Consider the following 18237-nt stretch of genomic DNA (forward strand, 5'->3'; position numbering starts at 1 on the left):
AAGCCTTCCTGCAGGTGTCCCAACTTTTTCTTAAAAACAGGCAAATTGTCCTGTTTTTTTCTGTCTCCCCCACATCAGCACTGGTGGGTCCTGCTGCTGGCCATATCCCTGCTCGCTAGCCACCCGCCCACCAGCGGTGAGTGCGGGGGGTCCAGTGGCCAACGATGGGGGGGGTGTGGTCCTCCCCCTGCTGGTCCGCCAGCTGAGCCCCCGCTGTGTGCCGGCTCTCGGCCAGCGGGGCCCCGTCCCGTTTCCGGCCAGCAATGGCTGTGAGCAGCGGTGGCTGGTGCGTGCGGGCAGGGGCTAGGCAGCGGCCGGTGACGTGTCACCTCTGCTGCCCACCCATCGGCCATTCGCATGCTCCTCCCCTCAATGTCCTCTCCCTGCTTTGCCCCTTCCCCCCCACCCAGCCCTGCTGCTCCTCCATATCCCGCCAGTGGGGTGTGTCCCGTTCCCAGCGCTGTGCAGAGAACCAGCCCCGGGTCGGAGCGCTCAGCTCCCAAGCAGCCTGGAAAGGAGGCTCCTTCCTTCCCCCCTGCCTCTGGCTGGGCCAGTGCCCCGGGAAAGCTCAAGATGCTCTGGTCTGGGGCGCTGGCCAGGAGGAGCCGAACAACACTGGCACGGGGAAGCCTCTCTCTGCCCCTCAGCTAAACTCTGGAGTGGCAAGGGGAGAAGCAATTTCCAGCCTGTTTCTGCCCCAAGCCTGCAGGCTTCACAGCAGCCCCCTGGGCAGGGGCTTAGCACCCTCTTCACCTGCCCCCACTCCCCGCCCTGGGTCTTGCCCCCAGGGAGCACAGGGCTGCTCCGTCCCCTAGGCACCCTCCCCTGCTGAGCCACCTCCTGGGCCAGGTTTGCTGAAGCCCCTGCAGTCCGGTTCCCTAGGCCCTGGTGCACAATGCATCCTTAGGGCTTAACCCCTTTCTGGCTGCACCGTAGCTGGGGGACAGGAGGTGGCTGGGTTATCTCGGTGGCCACCAGCAGCCTGAAGGTGTTAGCTGCCTTTCGACACTGTGCAGGCAGGAAGGGACAAGCTGCTTCCAGCCACAGGGGAGCAGGAGGAGTGGGGAGAGAAGAGATGAGCTCTGCAAAAACACAAGCCAGGTCATCCCTTCCCTGCGGGGAAAAAGAAGGCACTAGGACACTAGTCATCAGTGTGGACTATGCCAATGTCAAGTTGCAGACTTGAACTATTTTTCCTGTTGAAATTAGGGTGGTTCAAATGTTTATACCCCAGGAAAAGTTTGTTTTCCACACTTCCTTACCTCAAAAATGTATTTTTTTTTTTAGGCAGCAATCAAGTGTGGCAAATTTCAGCCATAAAGCTGACTGTTTAGATTGCTGGAGAGGTGACTGCAAGTTTTGACCTAAATATGACCCTGTAACTGGCATGCCAAGTGCCTGGGAGAGTGAAGTTTGCAGAACAGTTTGCCATTACTGTAACATTAACGATCATGTGCTCCATGGGCACCTATTAAAAGCCCCAGTTAGATCACTGGCTGCTGTCAGTTTATTGTATTTCCAAAATCACCTTGTTGTATGGACCTGAAGTGAACAGTGCACGTGGTATTCATGAACCAGCAGAAGCTATAGATCACAGGTACTTAGACTACATCTAAAAATCACACAGTATGATCTGTTGCTGCGGCTGAAAGGTTAAGCACTGGTTCCCTTATCTGTGTTACAAATAACACCCTAGATTATTAAAAATGAGTGAGTTTTAAAGATCTATTTTATCTTCTTGACCCTGATCATATTGTTGTACTTCCTCATTTTACTCAGTGGACCAGGAGTAATGAGACTAGCCAGTTTCACTTTCTGGGGATGGTTCTGGACCGTGCTAGTCTAGTGTGACGCCAGAGTAACCGCATAGAAATCAAAGGATTTGTACTGGCGTAAAGAGGGAGTGATGCTGTGAAGAATCAGGCCCTTTGTTTCTGGTCAGTTTCATGTTTGTGCTTAAGCTGCTGTTGGGTTTCGTTTCCAGCACTGAGCCCAGAAACATTAAGATTTAATCAAATTAAACATAAAAAGCCCGTTCTCCATTCAGTCTCCAGGCACATTAGATTTCATGAGTCCCCCATTTCCACGCCAAACCAATTGCTTTATTTAAATGTAAACAGTCCCCTTTTCAAAACCTCATTGTGCCTTAGGACGGCAATTTAGCAAAAGGAAGTACCGTGTAAACATTGATTATTTTCACATCTATTTTGACAAATCTTTCTACCGATTAAAACAAAGCGACTAACCAATATTTAACTGCAGTTACAGCTCCCAGGTGAAAGCAGATCCCTCCATATTATCAATGTGACATCAAGGAGTGGAGGTTCAGTGCCTAGGATTAGGAATCAGGAAACCTAGCTATTCCCAGCTCTGCTCCGGAGCTGCTGTGTGACCTTGGACAAATCACTTCACTCCCCCCCTCCCCCTTTGTTTATTTCAGTTGTAAACCTCATTGGGGCAGGTACTGTCTCTCATTACTTGTTTGTACAGCACCTCTCGCAACGGGACCGTGATCTTGGTTGGGCCTCTAGGCACTGTGGTGGTCCATATAGGTAATAATACTACTCGAGGCAATGCTCGGAGGATAGGCAGGATGTTGCTGATCGCTTAAATATTAGACCAGGAGTCTGGAGCCATCTCTGTTTGTATCTTCTCAGAGCAGCAGTGGATGAACAAACAGCACTGGCAGCATGACAGCTAAATGGAATACTTCATCAGGGAGAGAATCAAGAAATACAGACTGTGTAGAATAAGGCAGCTGAGTCAGTGAGGGCAGCCCTCAGGGTAGATCTAAGCCTATCAGTCATTGTGAAGCAGGTTGATGGCATGTTTTGTTTTCTCTAGTCAGGCTGGAAACTGATAGCTCAGTTTATAATGGAGAAGAAATCAAAAGTCGTATCTGTTTTTATAGCTGCACAATGGCCAGGTTGGCTAGAGAGAGATAATTATGTGCCGTGACAAGATGAGGAAGAGATGAAATAGAAGGATATTATTTGTGAACCAGGCAGAGGGAGACATTATGGCCACCCCAGTGCAGGTGTGCTGTATGGGGAGCACGTACAGGGAAGCCTTTCTCTCCCGCTGAATGCACCTTGCACAGGGGGCAGCCATAATTCACTCGCAAGCTTGCAGAGCTCAGTGGATGGGGTGCTGGCTCATGCTACTGCTGTCAGCACTAATCGCCCCAGAGAGGGCGTGTGTGGGCAGGGAGGGACAAGTACAAATGCCTCTTTGCACTGCGCTCCTCCAGCGCCCGAGAGACGTTTCAGCCTTTCAATGAAAAGATGATTTAGTTGGGGATCGGTCCTGCTTTGAGCAGGGGGTTGGACTAGATGACCTCCTGAGGTCCCTTCCAACCCTGATATTCTATGATTCTAGGAATCTATGATTCTATGCTTAGGGTACCACTGCTTGGGCTTTGCAGCTTCTTCCCAGACACAGCATCTGGAGAGGCAGAACTCAGCCTAAATCATGTAACACTTTGCAGCTTTTCAGGCCCAATTCTGCACTGCAGGCCAACAACTGCCAGGAGCTGTACGAGTGGCATCAGAATCAGAGATGGAGGATATGGATTTAGTCAGGCCCAGCACTAGATTTTGTTTAAAAAGAGAGGGGCATTACAACGTAACAGGAGTTAAATGTTTCAGGAGTTTTAAAGAATGAAGCTGAGAGAGGTTTATTTAAAAATAAGAGTAGCAAACACTTCACTGAGGTGCTGGGCACAACAAGGACAGCACTCTGCTTGTGCGTGAGAAGCAGGAAGTGAAACAGACTAGAAACAAAAGTTACCCTTCCCGGGTCTGTTTCATTGAAGAAGCTGAGGGTGAAGGGCAGAAAAGTAAACAAGTAGCAAAAGCGATGAAAAGAAAATGAGACATTTCCAAGGCTTTGAGTCTTAATAATCTAAGTAGTGCCTGGATGTGTAGGGTCGGAAGTCGCAGGGGCTCTGAGTTGGTCTAACTCTGCTCCCATTGAAGTCGGTGGTGCAACTCCCTCACTGGCAGCAGAGTTCGCCCAGTGCTGAGCAGCCGGTGGAAAGAGATAGGGCCCATCGTGGTGACAGGATTCAGCCCAAGAGCTGAAGCACTCTCAATTCCTATCGCAATATTGGCAAAGAAGCCCATGGAAATTCTGGCTGTTTTTCACCCTCAGATGAATTTTGCATTAGCAAGCTCAATGTTAGAGAGGTTGGAAAGAATTCGGAGAAGAGCATCAAATGTCACTGAGGCTGGAGGGGCTGACTTCGGACACCATTTGAACAGTATTCACTACAAATAGGTTGACTCGGGGCTTGTCTACACGGTGCCGCCGTCCAGATTATGGCGGAGTGAAAAGTGCTCTTACGTGCTGCGCTCAAACTGCCCTGTGTAGACCCTGCTGGCATGAACGAAAAGCTTCATGTCAACATAGTCCTGGCTGAATGTGACTATGTCCACGAGAACGAGGCAACTTTCTGGTCGCGCCAGCAGGGTCTACACAGGACGGCTAGAGTACCCTGCAATTCACACCCCCCTAGTCTGGACTGTGGCGCTGTGTAGACAGGCCCTCAGAGGACCGTGCGTGTCTGCCAGGAGTGGGGGGAAAGGACATAAGTGTGATGGCCGCCATCTCGGGGACTGAAATGGGGACCTCCAGAGCTAAAAGCATGAGCAGCTGTGACTTGAGTTGAAGAAGGAAGCTCTGGAACCAGCTGCTATAACAACTCATGTCCTCTATGGATCGGCATAGAGGAGGGACCTGTAACACACGTTCACTGGTAGGTTACGTACACGCTGGAGAAATACTCACAGTGGTGCAAGGGGGTCATTGAGTGGAATAAAGCAAAGAGAAGTTTTAGCTGAACACCAGGAAAAATGGCTGTGAGATTACTAGACAGTGGAGTGATCTCCAAAGGGAAGAGGTAGAACCCCCATCACCAGGAATATATAAAGCTTGACTGGAGAAAACACTGGAGACTCATGGAGGGAATAATTCTGTACTGGTCTGTAACAAGTTAGACCGCCAGTTGAAGTCTCACTTGCAAATACACTAATTGCTCTGAGATTCTGCACAAGGATTTTCCTAAAAACATCTCAAATGTGTGGTTTATGCATTGCTGCAAGACTGTGTTATTTCACAATGGTTTTCTTCCCTCTCTTTTTTCCTTCTTCAGGAAAGAAAAAATGCCCCCTTTTAAATGTGCCACCCTGCGGGGCCCAGGGAATAGCCACCCAGGCCGCAAGCTGGAGAAGAGAAGCCAGACGAATCCTACGGAGCACTCTCACTCGTCATAAGGACATTGGGAAGCAGGCACTGTGGAAGTGGAGTTGGATCAGCACCTTGGGGGGGTTGAAATTGCTCTTTCTTTCCCCCCCAGATAAGTAAAATAACAAATAGTTGGTGGGGGGGAGGAGAAATCAGCTAGAAATGTTACTCATGATTTAATTTTTACCAATGGTAAATCAGTTCCACATCTTTTGGCACAGCTCTGGAAAATGTGAACAGATAGATTCACAAAAATCATTAACTGCAGCTGAACATCCATTAGTTACAAAGCAGGGGGGGACCCCCCAAACCTCTCCCCCTCTCTGTCTTTAAAGGCGTAGTTGATTCACTGAGCAAACAGTTCAAAGCCCCCTGTCACCCAGTGCAATGTTTACCCCTTTAGTGTAAAATTCAGAAGTCTTGATGCAAGTCTCATATGCTATTCCAGTTACCGTGGGCTATTGTGTATATAAATAGCCCATGGGGGTAGGCAGGCATGCCCCTCTGTACCCTGCTTTGCGCCATCCTTCATTTCCTGGCACCTATTTTGGTTCTTCCGTCAGATCTTTTCATGAGAGACTCCTGTAGCCCTGTTAATTGAGAGAGACGCATGCACACGTGTGTGATGGTTATCGCTCGCAGAGCATGAGCTGAGCCGTGATGGGGGAGGATGTGTGGCGCCCATTTGGTGTCATTATTGTGCCTGCAGAAGCCAGTTCCAGGCATTATACTCACCAGCAGCCCAGGCTAGACCCATATAAGAGGCATAGCCTGTGCTCCCCAAGCAACTGCTAGGTAGTGTCCAGGAATACGCTCAGACCTGCCCCCAGTACAGTACGCACAGTTGGCAGCATTGATTGGCCCCCCCTCTTGGTTTCTTCATGACGGAGGTGAGGGGCAAAGCATAGGGGGGACCCCCTGACTCTTCTCCCCCCACCTCCACAAGCTAATCTGGCCCATAGTATCTACACGCATTGAAACTTGTGCTAGAAGCCATCTCCAGCGGGCAGCCTCCTCCCCAAGTCTCATGTGACCGATCTGAAGTGTCCCTCAGCTTTTCAGGGAAAGCAAGTTGAAACCTAATCACACCTTCTGCAGGTTCTATGGGATTAGGAAACCAGATGTTAGTGATGGGCTCGACCTCTCCATTCCCAAACCCTGGAGAAGTTTAGATCTGGATCTTAGGGCCAGATTCTCAGCTGCTGATCCCTGATCCTGGGCTGGCCAAGGGGCTGAAAAGGCCCTAGGCAAAACTGAAAGCAGCCTAAGATTGTTACACTGGCTGCAGTTGTCCCACATGGACTGCTGCACCAGCTGGGCATCTGGCAAAGTGCCAGGCACGCCATCCCCACCCTCTGAATAGCCTCATCCTATCCCCAACATTCCCCTGTCTGGTGAGTGTAAATGGCTCCGTGTGGCATGAGGATTCCCCTCTCTGAGGAGAATGCTTGGCTGGCCCATTACGCCAGCTTTCCACTTGCTTTGCACTGACCAGGAAGCACAGAGCAGGCAGAGTCAGGGCAGAAGATACGGCTTCCAGGTCTGTGGCTCGGGTAAACCTCACACATAGCTACACGGCAACGTTTGAATATACAGCCAAACCTACAGCCCGTGCCTCATTTTCGTCATCCTCCCCCGCCCCCACAGCCTCATGGTGGGTGTAAATGAGGGCAGAATATGGCCTTGTTTGGATCTGAAAAAGAAGGAAGTCCCAAGAAAGTGACAAAAGTGGAAATGCACAGATGTTGTCAAATAAAATCCATCGACCTGATTGTTTTAATCTCTGGGAAGGGGAGAGATGGGAGAATAGGAAACAAGCTGAGAACAAGAAATAAGATGACCCATGGGAAGGAAAATGATAAAAACAAACTCAATATTGTCAGCATTTCAAGGTTACAGGGTTAAACTGTGTGCATTTTTAAGGAGGGTGAAATGCCTTAATATGATGAATACCAATGCATCTAAAAGGCACAGTGCTGCTTTCCTGGCTCTATACACAGAGTAATGAATAGTGGTGACAGCATGATAATTAAAATGACCTCTTGGAGATATGGATTAGAAGGCACGCAGAGCGGGGATAACTTGTCCTTTGAATTAATCTAGTGTTAATTTATTACTATAGTTGGATTTTATAAGGTTTTAGTGGAAGACTTGCAAAGTTGGTTTACTCGGAGGAAAAAAATGTTCCCTTTGCATATTGATTGAAACAAAACATTTGCAGAATTCCTTGGTGATTCTTTCTGAATGGCTCCATGTATCTAGGATTTCAGGCAAAGTCTCCTATTCTTTGGAGAATCTACTCTAGAAAGAATGAATAAAGTGATAAATGCAACAGCTGAGTGTGTCTCTACATTTTCCTTCTCTTCCTCCCTGCAGATGTGCTCACAACCCTCAGGGTTGGCTGGACAGTGAAGGGTGGCTAAGAGAGGCATGGTCACTGTCCTGCTACCAGTTCTCAAAGGTTCCTATCATTTGGCTTCTGTATTCAGACTATTTTAACTTAAATGGATATTTATTTCTTCACACAATGCACAGTCAACCTGTGGAACTCTTTGCCAGGGGATGTTGTGATGGCCAAGACTATAACAAGGTTCAAAAAAGAACTTGATAAATTCATGGAGGATAGGTCCATCAGTGGCTATTAGCTAGGATGGGGAGAGATGGTGTCCTTCATCTCTGTTTGCCAGAAGCTGGGAATGGGCGACAGGGGATGGATCAACTGATTATTACCTGTTCTGTTCATTCCCTCTGGGGCCCCTGTCATTGGCCACTGTCGGAAGACAGGATACTGGGCTAGATGGACCTTTGGTCTGACCCACTCTGGCCGTTCTTATGTTCTAATGTCTTTATTGCCATGGAGATTAACCTCTCCACTCCTGACCTGTCTCCTTCCATTCAATCCTGCATCTCAGCCTAACCCTGCAACATCTCCTCCTCCAATGTACTCCATCATCACCTCCTCTGCAACTTCATGTGCGTTTCTACACTACAATGGGGATTCAATCCTGCCTGTGGATCTGGGCATCACTACAAAAGAAATACTAAATAATGATGCTATCTTGGACCCATCATGGCCCAAGCAATAACCCTGGCCCTGCCACCAACTTGGGCAAGTGATTCCACCTTTCTGTGATCCCATCTGTAAACAGAGGATAATAATAATAATTAATTGGGGCCTGATTTGACCATCTTCCCATTGAGTAGTATTTTACTCTGCAAGCAGTCCCATTTAGAGTGTGGTACAACATGAGCAAGGGTGGAACAAGCAGGTCCTTAATGTTTGTACAATGTGAAATGCTATGTAAGTGCTAAATATTGTATCAAATTAAATCTCTCCTGGAATTCTGCAGGGCCATCTTCGTGGAAGTTCTTTCTGATAGTCCAGGTGTATGTGTGTTGGATGGAGACAGATGGACCAATGCATGCAAAATGCATGCAAGAGAATTCCCCCACTCCACATAGATCATATACCTCCTAGCTCATCTTCTCCTGTACGGTCAGTTTCTTTTGAAGGGAAAACAGTTATCTATACATAAGGGTGAAGATTTTCTTTAAAAGAATGATGTCTATTAAAGGTCTGTGAATTAAGGGGACAGATGCCTGTATGGAGCACGCAAAGATCTCCAAGGAGGACAACATGACACAGCTGTGTGATGAGGTGGTTATGTACTGCGACGGAAAAGGAAAGTGCTTTCAGGCAGCTGTATTTTATAACCAATACCAAATATTTATAATAATTTTTCGGTCACAGCAAGGTATGGTTCTGCAGTTAATATTAGCAATAAGGTTGTCCTCTGATTGGTCAAAGCTCAGACCAGTGGATAGGAGAAAAGGCTCCTTTTTTTAAAGCAAGAGGACAGAACTAGTATATTAAAGAAATGTGTGGAGCTAGGAGCCAAATTCAGCACAGGTCTAAGCAGGCCCAAGTCCCATTGACTTGACCAGGAAAACCAACTCCGTTCCCTTTTATGTGATGCCAAATGGTCTCTGGAAAGTGCATTTAGAAATACTTCTCTACACATCACCAAGTTGTCTGACATGCAGACCCTGCAGCAGTGAGTTCCACAGGTCAAACAAATACTGCAGCTGGATTTTAGGAGAGGACTAAGTCCACCGGACCCTCTCTAGAGTGCAGGATTTGGGAACCATGCGCACTACCGCGTTAATGCGGGGACCACGTTAAAATGAATTGCAATGAAAGTAATTACGTTTGGTAGCCATGGCCGCGACCGTGTTATATGTGAATTCGCGCTATATAGATGTGCATTCTAGCGAGGGTCTGGTGTAATTACATTACTATTTTGCAAAGAAATAGGAGCTTTTATTTCCTCTCAAGGGCCATTTTTAAAATTTATTATTTGCCTCTGGATGGACATATAGGGCCCTTGTTTAAATGAAATGAGAGCTGCATGTGTGGATTAGAAACAAATGTGTTCCTTATGAAACAAAGATCTTCAGGAGAAAGCCGGAGGTAAGAGACATGCATATAAAATACACCTGTATGTCGGTATGTAGAAGCGAGGAAAGCAAGAGATGGCTGGCTGGCCCTGTCTGTTAAGGTAACCTAGAATATAAGGCACAGCCTTGCATTGGGAGTGGTGTTGATGCATTGCCCACAGAGGCACATTGCAGCCCAGTGTGTGAGGGGAGCTCGCCCACCTTCCAGATGCATCCACTATACACTACCGCAGCAGGCTGCCTCTGCTAGCTGGGGCCAGGACTCCCAACCCTCCACAGCCCTTAGGGGAGAACAGCGCTAGTGTGGGAGCTGGAATCACCCGGCTCTTCTGCTCCCCTCTCCCTGGCTCCCCCTCTGTCCCACATAAGCACCACCTGGGCACATAGGGCTTGCACCAAGGCCCACTGATGTCCAGTGGAAAGATGCCAGTGAGCTTTGGATCAGGCCCAGAGACAGGACAACAGAAGAAAAGTGATCTCTGAAAAGAATACTTGTCCCAGTTGCCAGCTGTGAACCGTTCCTGTGTCTTCCCTTCTTGAGGAGATGCTCTGTGTCTCAGAGGCACTTGGACGTACATTATTGAGCGATACGACAAAACACTTTGATAACACAGGGACTGGCAGCATGGCAGAAGACAGATGGGTCAAGTGCCACCAGGGCTATTTTAGAGGTTCAAAATCCCCAAAGCAGGTCCCAATACTAGGCATTGTGCCAGATTTTGGAAAATGCATTACTATTTAAAATGAATCACCCTTTTATTCTGGCACAAATCGAGGCTCTTTGTTTTTGGGGAGGTGGAATCAGTTGCATTCGCGTGCTGTTTTCTCCCTAATCTTGGGAGACTGCACCCTTAGGAAGCGCAATGGCGAATTAGCTCCCTGTACACAGAGGCTGCTTCATGAATATTAAACCCCTGAAATTACCTTGTGTTCTGTGCATCCCGCTCTCCTGACATGAAAATCCTGCTGCAACCCGCTGCGCAGACAGTCTAACTCTATTGAATTGGACCCTCGTTGTGAGGGGATTATATATTCTGACTGGGGCTGCGTTTGCAATTATTTTCTCTGCTGCACCAAAGACCTTTACTGCAGAGCTGCAAACCAGTTATAGGAACATGAAATGCTTTGACTTCTTCACTAGGGAAACATTAATCAAATCACAGGTTATGTCCATTACAGACTATGGCAATATTGTGTACAGGAATTCCCAGGAGAAACGTCTACAAAAATTGGAATCTCTCTATAACCATGTTATGAGATTTACTGGTGTGGATAAAATGGGCAGAGTTAAAATTACCAGGCTGGCTATCTCTAAAAGACAGGTGAAGTCTGCTGGCTATCATTGCTTCATAATATTACAAATGGAAAAGCCCTGAAGTAATTGAATAACACATCTGCTGAAAAACCCTGTGAACTGCTATAACCTAAAGATTAGAGTGCAAGGAAACAATATATATACAGCAGCAAGTTAAAAGGAAAAAGATGTTTTCCTTACCTGGCACCAGAGATCTCACAAATGCTGGGGTTTCTCATTGCCTCCATATATATATAGAGAGAGAGATGAGAAGCCAATTTCATCAGCACCTTAAAGGATGGAAGAGGATGGCAAAGACTTTTCAATCAGAGCAGGGCAAGTTTCACTTTATAGTGGGGCCTTCCTATGGTTGGCAATGCTTGTGAGCAGCTCGGTCGTATCTTTCAAAATAACAAGTAAGGGTCATAATAACAGGAGGGATCTCCAAGCACTTAGCGAGTATTAGTCAGGGCCTTGTCTATGCTTGGAGTTAACATTCAGCAATTGGTGGCCAGCAGCCGGTGAGTAGGGATCCATTCGACTAGTGCAAATGGCAGCTTTCCTCATCTACACTTGGGCCACTGATGGCTGCATCTCAAATACAGACAAATGTCTCATAACCCCCAGAGGAGGTAAGCATATCCTATACTCATCGCATGTATGGGGAAGCTGACACACAGGCTTGTGGCTGGTGCAAGATCTCTGTGTAAACTGGGTTGGCTTAGCTTTAGGCATGGAATGCCGAGACTCCCTTGGAACCAGAAATTCTAATCCCAGCATGGGCAACTCAATCCTCCAGCCTGCTAAGGTAAATCAGATGGAGTATTGGAGGTTTATTATGTGGGGGTCTTCTGAGATGCCATAAAATTGAGGCCCTTTTTGGCCTGCCTTGCCATTAAAGATCCCATAGCACTGTTTGTGAGTCATGTTCTTCGCTTGCTGAAGTTTCCAAGTGATGTTCCAAGGGCATCCCATGTAAATTGCATTGCAGGAATGCAGTACTATGGTAGTCAGGGGGTTATCTTAACTAGGTATCAGATATAGGAAAATCTGATTTATGCATTTATTTACTTGTTGTTAATAGCTCACCCAAGCCTGTCTCTAGCAGGCTGGCATATATGTGGTAACATTTTTAAAAGAATGACTCTAAAAGGGTTTAAATCACCTTGTTAAACGAACACTCAGAATGCGAGGCTCCTGAGTTCTTTTCAGCACGGTAAGAGGAGGACTGTGAAAATAAGAGGTGGTTGAAAATGTTTTGGGGTTTTTTTTCATCAAAAAATTTCAAAATTTGAATTTTTTGACCACTTTACAGAGATCCTATTTCTCTAGCACCGCTCGGACTTTGTCTCTGGAAAGCAGAGCTATTGAATACTCAGGCCTGAGGCACACTGGGCTGTGACCTCCTGAGGCCTAAGCAGGGGTGTGCTTGTTAATACTAGATGGGACACAGTGTGGCGGGGGGGGGGAAACCAGGGTTGTGCACAGGAAAGTGGCGCTCTTCTCTGAGTCAGAATTGAAACCGTGCCCCGGCACAATCACACGGTACAGGTGAGATGTAAAACCGAGCTGCTGACTACTCGTGGGCTTTAAAGATCTCACAGCACTCTTTTGGCAAGAGTAGGGGTATGAGTCCCGGTGCCTGAGGTCAAATTTCAACCCAGCTAGCACACCCTTCCTCATGGCTTCAGATGAACATGGTTTTGTTTTCACGTCCTGTCCAAAATAGCTGAGGAATGCTGCTGTGCAGTACTGAACAGCTGCCATGTTCCACCCTAAAGGCGGCTGCACGCCTGGGATGGTGAAGTGGGTCCCACGTAGGTAACTTGGGGGATTCTCTGAGGGGAAATGCGCTTCATAAATAGCACCAAGCCACCTTTGCCCGCATCCATGGATGCTCCTTGGCTGTAGTTCAACAAACTGGAGCCTCAGCTGTGTGTGGTCTGCAGTTCAACAGAGGGATGCTGCGCTCTTTATGGGGACTTGGTCTTGAAAGACCCATGCACCACTTAGAGAGAGTTCTTTTCCTGAACTCGACGCCACGCAAGCAAAACTGGAACCCCTTTTCTGTCGCTGAGGCCCATCCCTGTCACGCACCCAAAGCCGCTGAAAACCTGGGATCCCGAGTTACCAAAGGCAACACCTGACGAAGAACTTGCGGGAGGGGGAGCTGCAGCCCGGCCTAACTCTAGCTTTACAGGCTTGTCACAATCCAGGGTTATAAAAAGGTGAGCGTACGCATCAGGGGAGAAGTCCTTCCCTTCCCCACCCCCACTGCCATCTGTCAGAGTTTTGCCACTGACGTCAATAAGACCAGCACGTCTGGCCAAGAGTTCTGTGCCCAGTGCTCTCACAGACTCCCTGCCAGCCTGTGGGCAAGTCCCATAACATTTTTCTGTGCTTCATCCTCGTCATCTCTGTAATTAGCATACCATAGAATAGTAATACTATTCCACCATTGTAATAGTACCCTCCTCTAGCAGCCACTATGTGAGAAATCTCAGAGAACTTTATCCTCATGAATGCAGTAAACCTTAGAACAGTCTTGTGAGAGGGGGGATTATAATCCCTGTGATGGGGTATCTGCCCCTTAAGAGCTGTGGTGCCTAGGAGACAGTCCACCCTGTCACCTGGATGGCCCTTTAAGATTTTGCATGGGGTGCCGCATATGAGGATCTAGGAGATATTGGAAGGTAGGAAGTGGTCCCAGGATTGAGTGGTGGTTGGGAGGAAATCCCAGCACTGTTGCTTTAAGGGCCCAGACCAGAAGACTGGCAGAATGGGCGGGGCTCCCCTCTCCCCCAACCAACTGGGATGAGGTTTGGGAGGGGGACCAGCATAAATGCTGGCTCTGCCTTCCTAGCAGAGACACACCAGCAGGGAGAGGCTGGCCTGCCGACTACCCTCGCCCTACGGGGATTAACTGGGGGAAAGGAGGCAGCTGAAGAAGAAGCTGGCTAAGCCTCTACATCTGGCTCAAATGACTGGGCAGCTCCAGGGAGGACAGATTGTGAGTCCGGTCTGAAGACTATGACTGGCCAAGTTCAACCCAGCTCCAGGAAGAGGACTGAGGAGAGCTCCTGAACAGAGGCAAGAAAAATCTACCAGGAATCTTATATGGAGCTAGCGTGGGTGTGAACTTGAGCAACTAAAGAAGCATATTATGCTCTGTGGAAGGAATTAATAAACCAGACCTTCCAGAAGGGAGTAGGTACTTTGAATTAATCTGGTGTGAGTCATTGACTGCAAGATCCCAAGTGGGGCTGAAGACCAAGCACCTGCAGGGCCGTGAGGGGCCACAAAGTGGCGTGCTTCAGGGCAGTGCCCCATGACCAGAACACTTCATTTTACGTCTGGGGACACTGAGGCAGAGAGAGTTTAAGTGACTTGCCCGAAGTCACAAAGGACGTCTGAAGGACAATGTTGGCACAAGAACAAGTGGGTGCTCAACTGGCCATGAACACATTCAGGCTAGAAATTAGAAGAAGGTTTCTAACCATTAGAGGGGGTGAGGTTCTGGAACAGCCTTCCAATAGGAGTCATGTGAGGAAACAATTAGTTTTGAGAGGGAGCTGGACACATTTGAGTGGGACTATGTGATGGGTTTGCTTGTGGTGTCAGGCGGGGGGTGTGTAGACAGGGCTCAGAAGCTCTGGGCCTCACTCCTGGTTTGTCTCATGTTCCTAAAAGCTCATGCTTCAGGGTTTCATCTGGCCATTGGCTGGGGTCAGGAAGGGATTCACCCCATGTATTCTGTTTTGTTTTTATTTCCTTCTTCTGAAGCATCAAGGATGGCCACAGCTGGAGATGGGAGATAAGATGGGGTGGGGCAGGGCTCTGAGGTGGCACCAAGCGTGTACACATTCCCTAACCCAGAGTCTAACTGATTGCCATATGTGGGGTCGGGAAGAAATTCCCCCTTAGGTCAGACTGTCAGTGACCGTGGGATTTTTGCCTTCCTCTGCAGCATGGGCCAGCAGGTTGCTTGCCTGGTTCATCTGGGTATATTCACTTAATCACTTGGCCAAGAGTGGGGAGCCCCAGTGTAACACCGACAGACCCCAGTTGTCAGCAGGTGGGACTGAACCTGGGACCTCTGGAGCTTAGTGCATGAGCTAAAAGCCATATGGCTGTTAGCTAAGGCTGCAGAAGAAACTTTTCTCTCTCTCTCTCATGGTCTCAATGCCACAAGATGGAGCAGAACACCACACCCAGGAGGTGTGTGGGTTACACCACGCACTGGTGCACCTCGGTCCTTCTAGTCTCCCAGTGTGGCACATGATGGGCTCGTCTCCTGAAGGCTGTAACACTTTGGGCTCATTTCAGTTCTTGGGTTTAGTGTGTTGGTGACCTGTGATGTACAGGAGGTCAAACTACATAATCTGGGCGTCCCTTCTGGCCTTAAACTCTGTGCCTTTCTGTGTGGTGGTGCTGGGAACAGAGCCTAGATCACCTGATGCCGAGTCTTCCAAGGCCGTTGGGGCTGGTGATTAACACAGAGATAGTAATTAACAGGCTTAATTCATTGAGGCTTGTAAAATGCTCACATGGCTGGTGCTGTGGAAGAGGAAAGTATATTATTATTTACAGTGGCTATTAAATAAAATAGCTTTAGTAAAAGAAATAGTTCCTCTCTCCTCCCAGTAAAATATAAGTGTAATAATATCTTACTGTCATGCACGGCATTCATCTGAAGACCTCACTGTTATTTATGAAAATAGCACTATGCTTTAATCCCTGCTCCAATTTCATAGCATTCCCATTCTACTGAGGGGGAAACTGAAGCAGGGAGCCGTTGAGTTGTTTGCTGAATTGTTTGCAAGATAAGGCACAGCCAGGAGATGATGGTTGCTCTAATCATTGTGTTATACGGCCTCTCAGGCCAATGGCGCCATTTGTTCTGGGGGGTATGTGTGATGAAAGCGCTTTTATCCCTTTGCTCAGCCTGCTTGTCACTGCAAATTTCACACATCCATGTGGCACGGCAGCAACCAACAACATGAGTTTATTTTGTAATGAGCCAAAGAGACCGGCCAGTGGGCAGGGGCTGGTTAGCTGGACCATTTCTGTTGTGTGTGCTGAGCCCTGAGTCACTTCTCATTGCTTATGGAAGGTAGGCCCATAGCTCGACTTGAGAGGACAGTATGGCTAGGGTTGCCAACTTTCTACTTGCACAAAACCGAACACCCTTGTCCCGCCCCCTGCCTTGCTTCTCCTCTGAGGCCACGCCCCTCCTCCAAGGCCACGCCCCTGCTCACTCCATTGCCCCGGCCTTTGTCGCTCTCTCCCCCCACCCTCATTCACTTGCTCATTTTCACCGGGCTGGGGCAGGGGGGTGGGGTGCAGGATGGGGGTCAGGGCTCCGGGGTGAGGCCAGAAATGAGGAGTTCAGGGTGCAGGAGTGGGCTTCAGGATGAGGCAGTGGGTTAGGCTGTGGTAGGGGGTGAGGGCTCTGGCTGGGGATGCGGGATCGGGGATGGGGCCAGGGATGAGGGGTTTGGGTTGCCAGAAGGGGTTCCGGGATGGGGGGTGGAGCCAAGGGGTTTGGAGTATGGGAGGGGGTTCTGGGCTGAAGCAGGGGGTTGGGGTGTGGGAGGAGATGCTGGCTCTGAGCTGGGGGTGTGGGTTCCAGAACGGGTCCAGAAATGAGGGGTTCAAGGTGCAGAAGAGGCCTCCAGGCTGGAGCAGGGGATTGGGGTGCGGGGGGTAAGGGCTGTAGCTGGGGGTGCGGGCTATGGTGTGGGGCCAGGGATGAGAGATTTGGGGTGCAGAGGGGGGCACATGGCTGGGGCTGAGGGGTTCAGAGTGTGGGGGGGTGCTCCAGGCTGGGGCAATGGTTTGGGGTGCGATGGGAGTGTGAGGGCTGCGGCTGGAGGAGCAGACTCTGGGGTGGGGCTGGTGATAAGGGGTTTGGGGTGTAGGAGGGTGTTCTGGGCTGGAACCGAGGGGTTTGGAGGGAGGGAGGGGGATCAGGGTTTTGGCAGGGTTTTGGGGGGCAGGAGGGGGCGAGGGGTGCAAGCTCTGGGCAGCGCTTACCTCAAGCAGCTCCCGGAAGCAGTGGCATGTCCCCGTTCTGGCTCCTATGGGGATTCGTGGCCAGGTGGCTCTGTGCGCTGCCCTGTCCACAGGCGCCGCCCCGGCAGGTCCCCCTTTTGGCCTCGGTTCCTGGCCAATGGGAGCTGCGGAGCTGGCGCTTGCAGTGGGGCAGCACACAGAGCCACCTGGCTCCCCTATGTGTAGGAGCCAGAGCGGGGACATACCACTGCTTCCAGGAGCCGCGTGGAGCCACAGCAGGCAGGGAGCCTGCCTTAGCCCTGCTGCACTGCCGACTGGACTTTTAACAGCCCGGTCAGCATGGTGGCAACTAAACTAGCCAGGAGCGACAGGCCGGAGCGGGGCTTGGGCACCTAAGTGGCTCACCTTGGGCACCTGGCTGATTGGCTGTAGGTAGGCACCTCCCTCTATTTGGGATCCTCAGCCACAAACTCTCCCTAGGAGCCAGGTCAGCTGCTTCGGTAGCCCCATGTCCCATCAGCCAAAACCACGTCACTCCACTTCCTGCTCATGCTGCTCACCTCTCATGCTTGCTCTGTGTTTCCCAGTGGCCTAGGCTGACGAGATGTCCCGATTTTTGGTGCTTTGTCTGATAGAGGTGCCTATTAACCCCCCCACTCCATCACACTTTCTATCTGGTCACCCTACAGTGCTCCTCCTCTGGCCCCCCCCCATGGGATGATGAGAGGGAGAGAAAAGGGCCCCCACAATGTCTGTAACTGGGGTAAGATGGGATGAAATGGGAGGGGATGGGGCCTCAACGAACAGGATGGACCTGCCCCAGCTGTCTTTTGTGCTGGTGCTGTACTGCCCAGCCCCATCCCCAGCACCTGCCAGGGGCCTGTACCCAGCCCTGCTGCGCAGCTATCAGGGCCTAGGCCTGCTCCGAGCACACCTACGGGATCAGGCCCAGGTGAGCGAGGCAGTTCCCCACCTCGTTTGCGAATCCCACTTACGGGGCTTTGGCTTAAGCCAGGGCTCTGAGCAGCTTGTTCACTGTGGGGCGACAGCAGCACGTGGCCATCCCTGAAAATGCCAACCAGTGGAAAGGAGGCACCTGCTGAGCAGCAGAAATTCAGCAGTGCCTAGATGGTGGATTTATGTAACGAGGCCGACGGGTGCCTAAATACCTTTATGGCTCTGGGGCCCAGTGCTGCAGCAAGCGGAGGCTGGCTCCCAGGCAGAAA

General features: G+C 49.7%; 1 protein-coding gene across 2 annotated transcripts in view; it reads left to right on the forward strand.

Annotated features, from left to right (window-relative positions):
* BEND5 (BEN domain containing 5) overlaps positions 1 to 7541 on the forward strand; it is a 1397007-nt gene extending 1389466 nt beyond the window's left edge. Inside the window, exon 13 of one of the 2 annotated variants that reach the window (XM_084637918.1) lies at positions 5153 to 7541. In XM_084637918.1, coding sequence (XP_084494044.1) covers positions 5153 to 5273 — 121 coding nt within the window. In that variant the 3' untranslated portion in view covers positions 5274 to 7541. The remainder of the gene's footprint in view (positions 1 to 5152) is intronic. The other variant, XM_084637919.1, reaches the window with a different exon arrangement.
* Positions 7542 to 18237: the final 10696 nt, after the last annotated feature.

This window comes from Lepidochelys olivacea (genome assembly GCF_965140295.1).
Source record: "Lepidochelys olivacea isolate rLepOli2 genome assembly, chromosome: 8".
NCBI lineage: Eukaryota > Metazoa > Chordata > Testudines > Cheloniidae > Lepidochelys > Lepidochelys olivacea.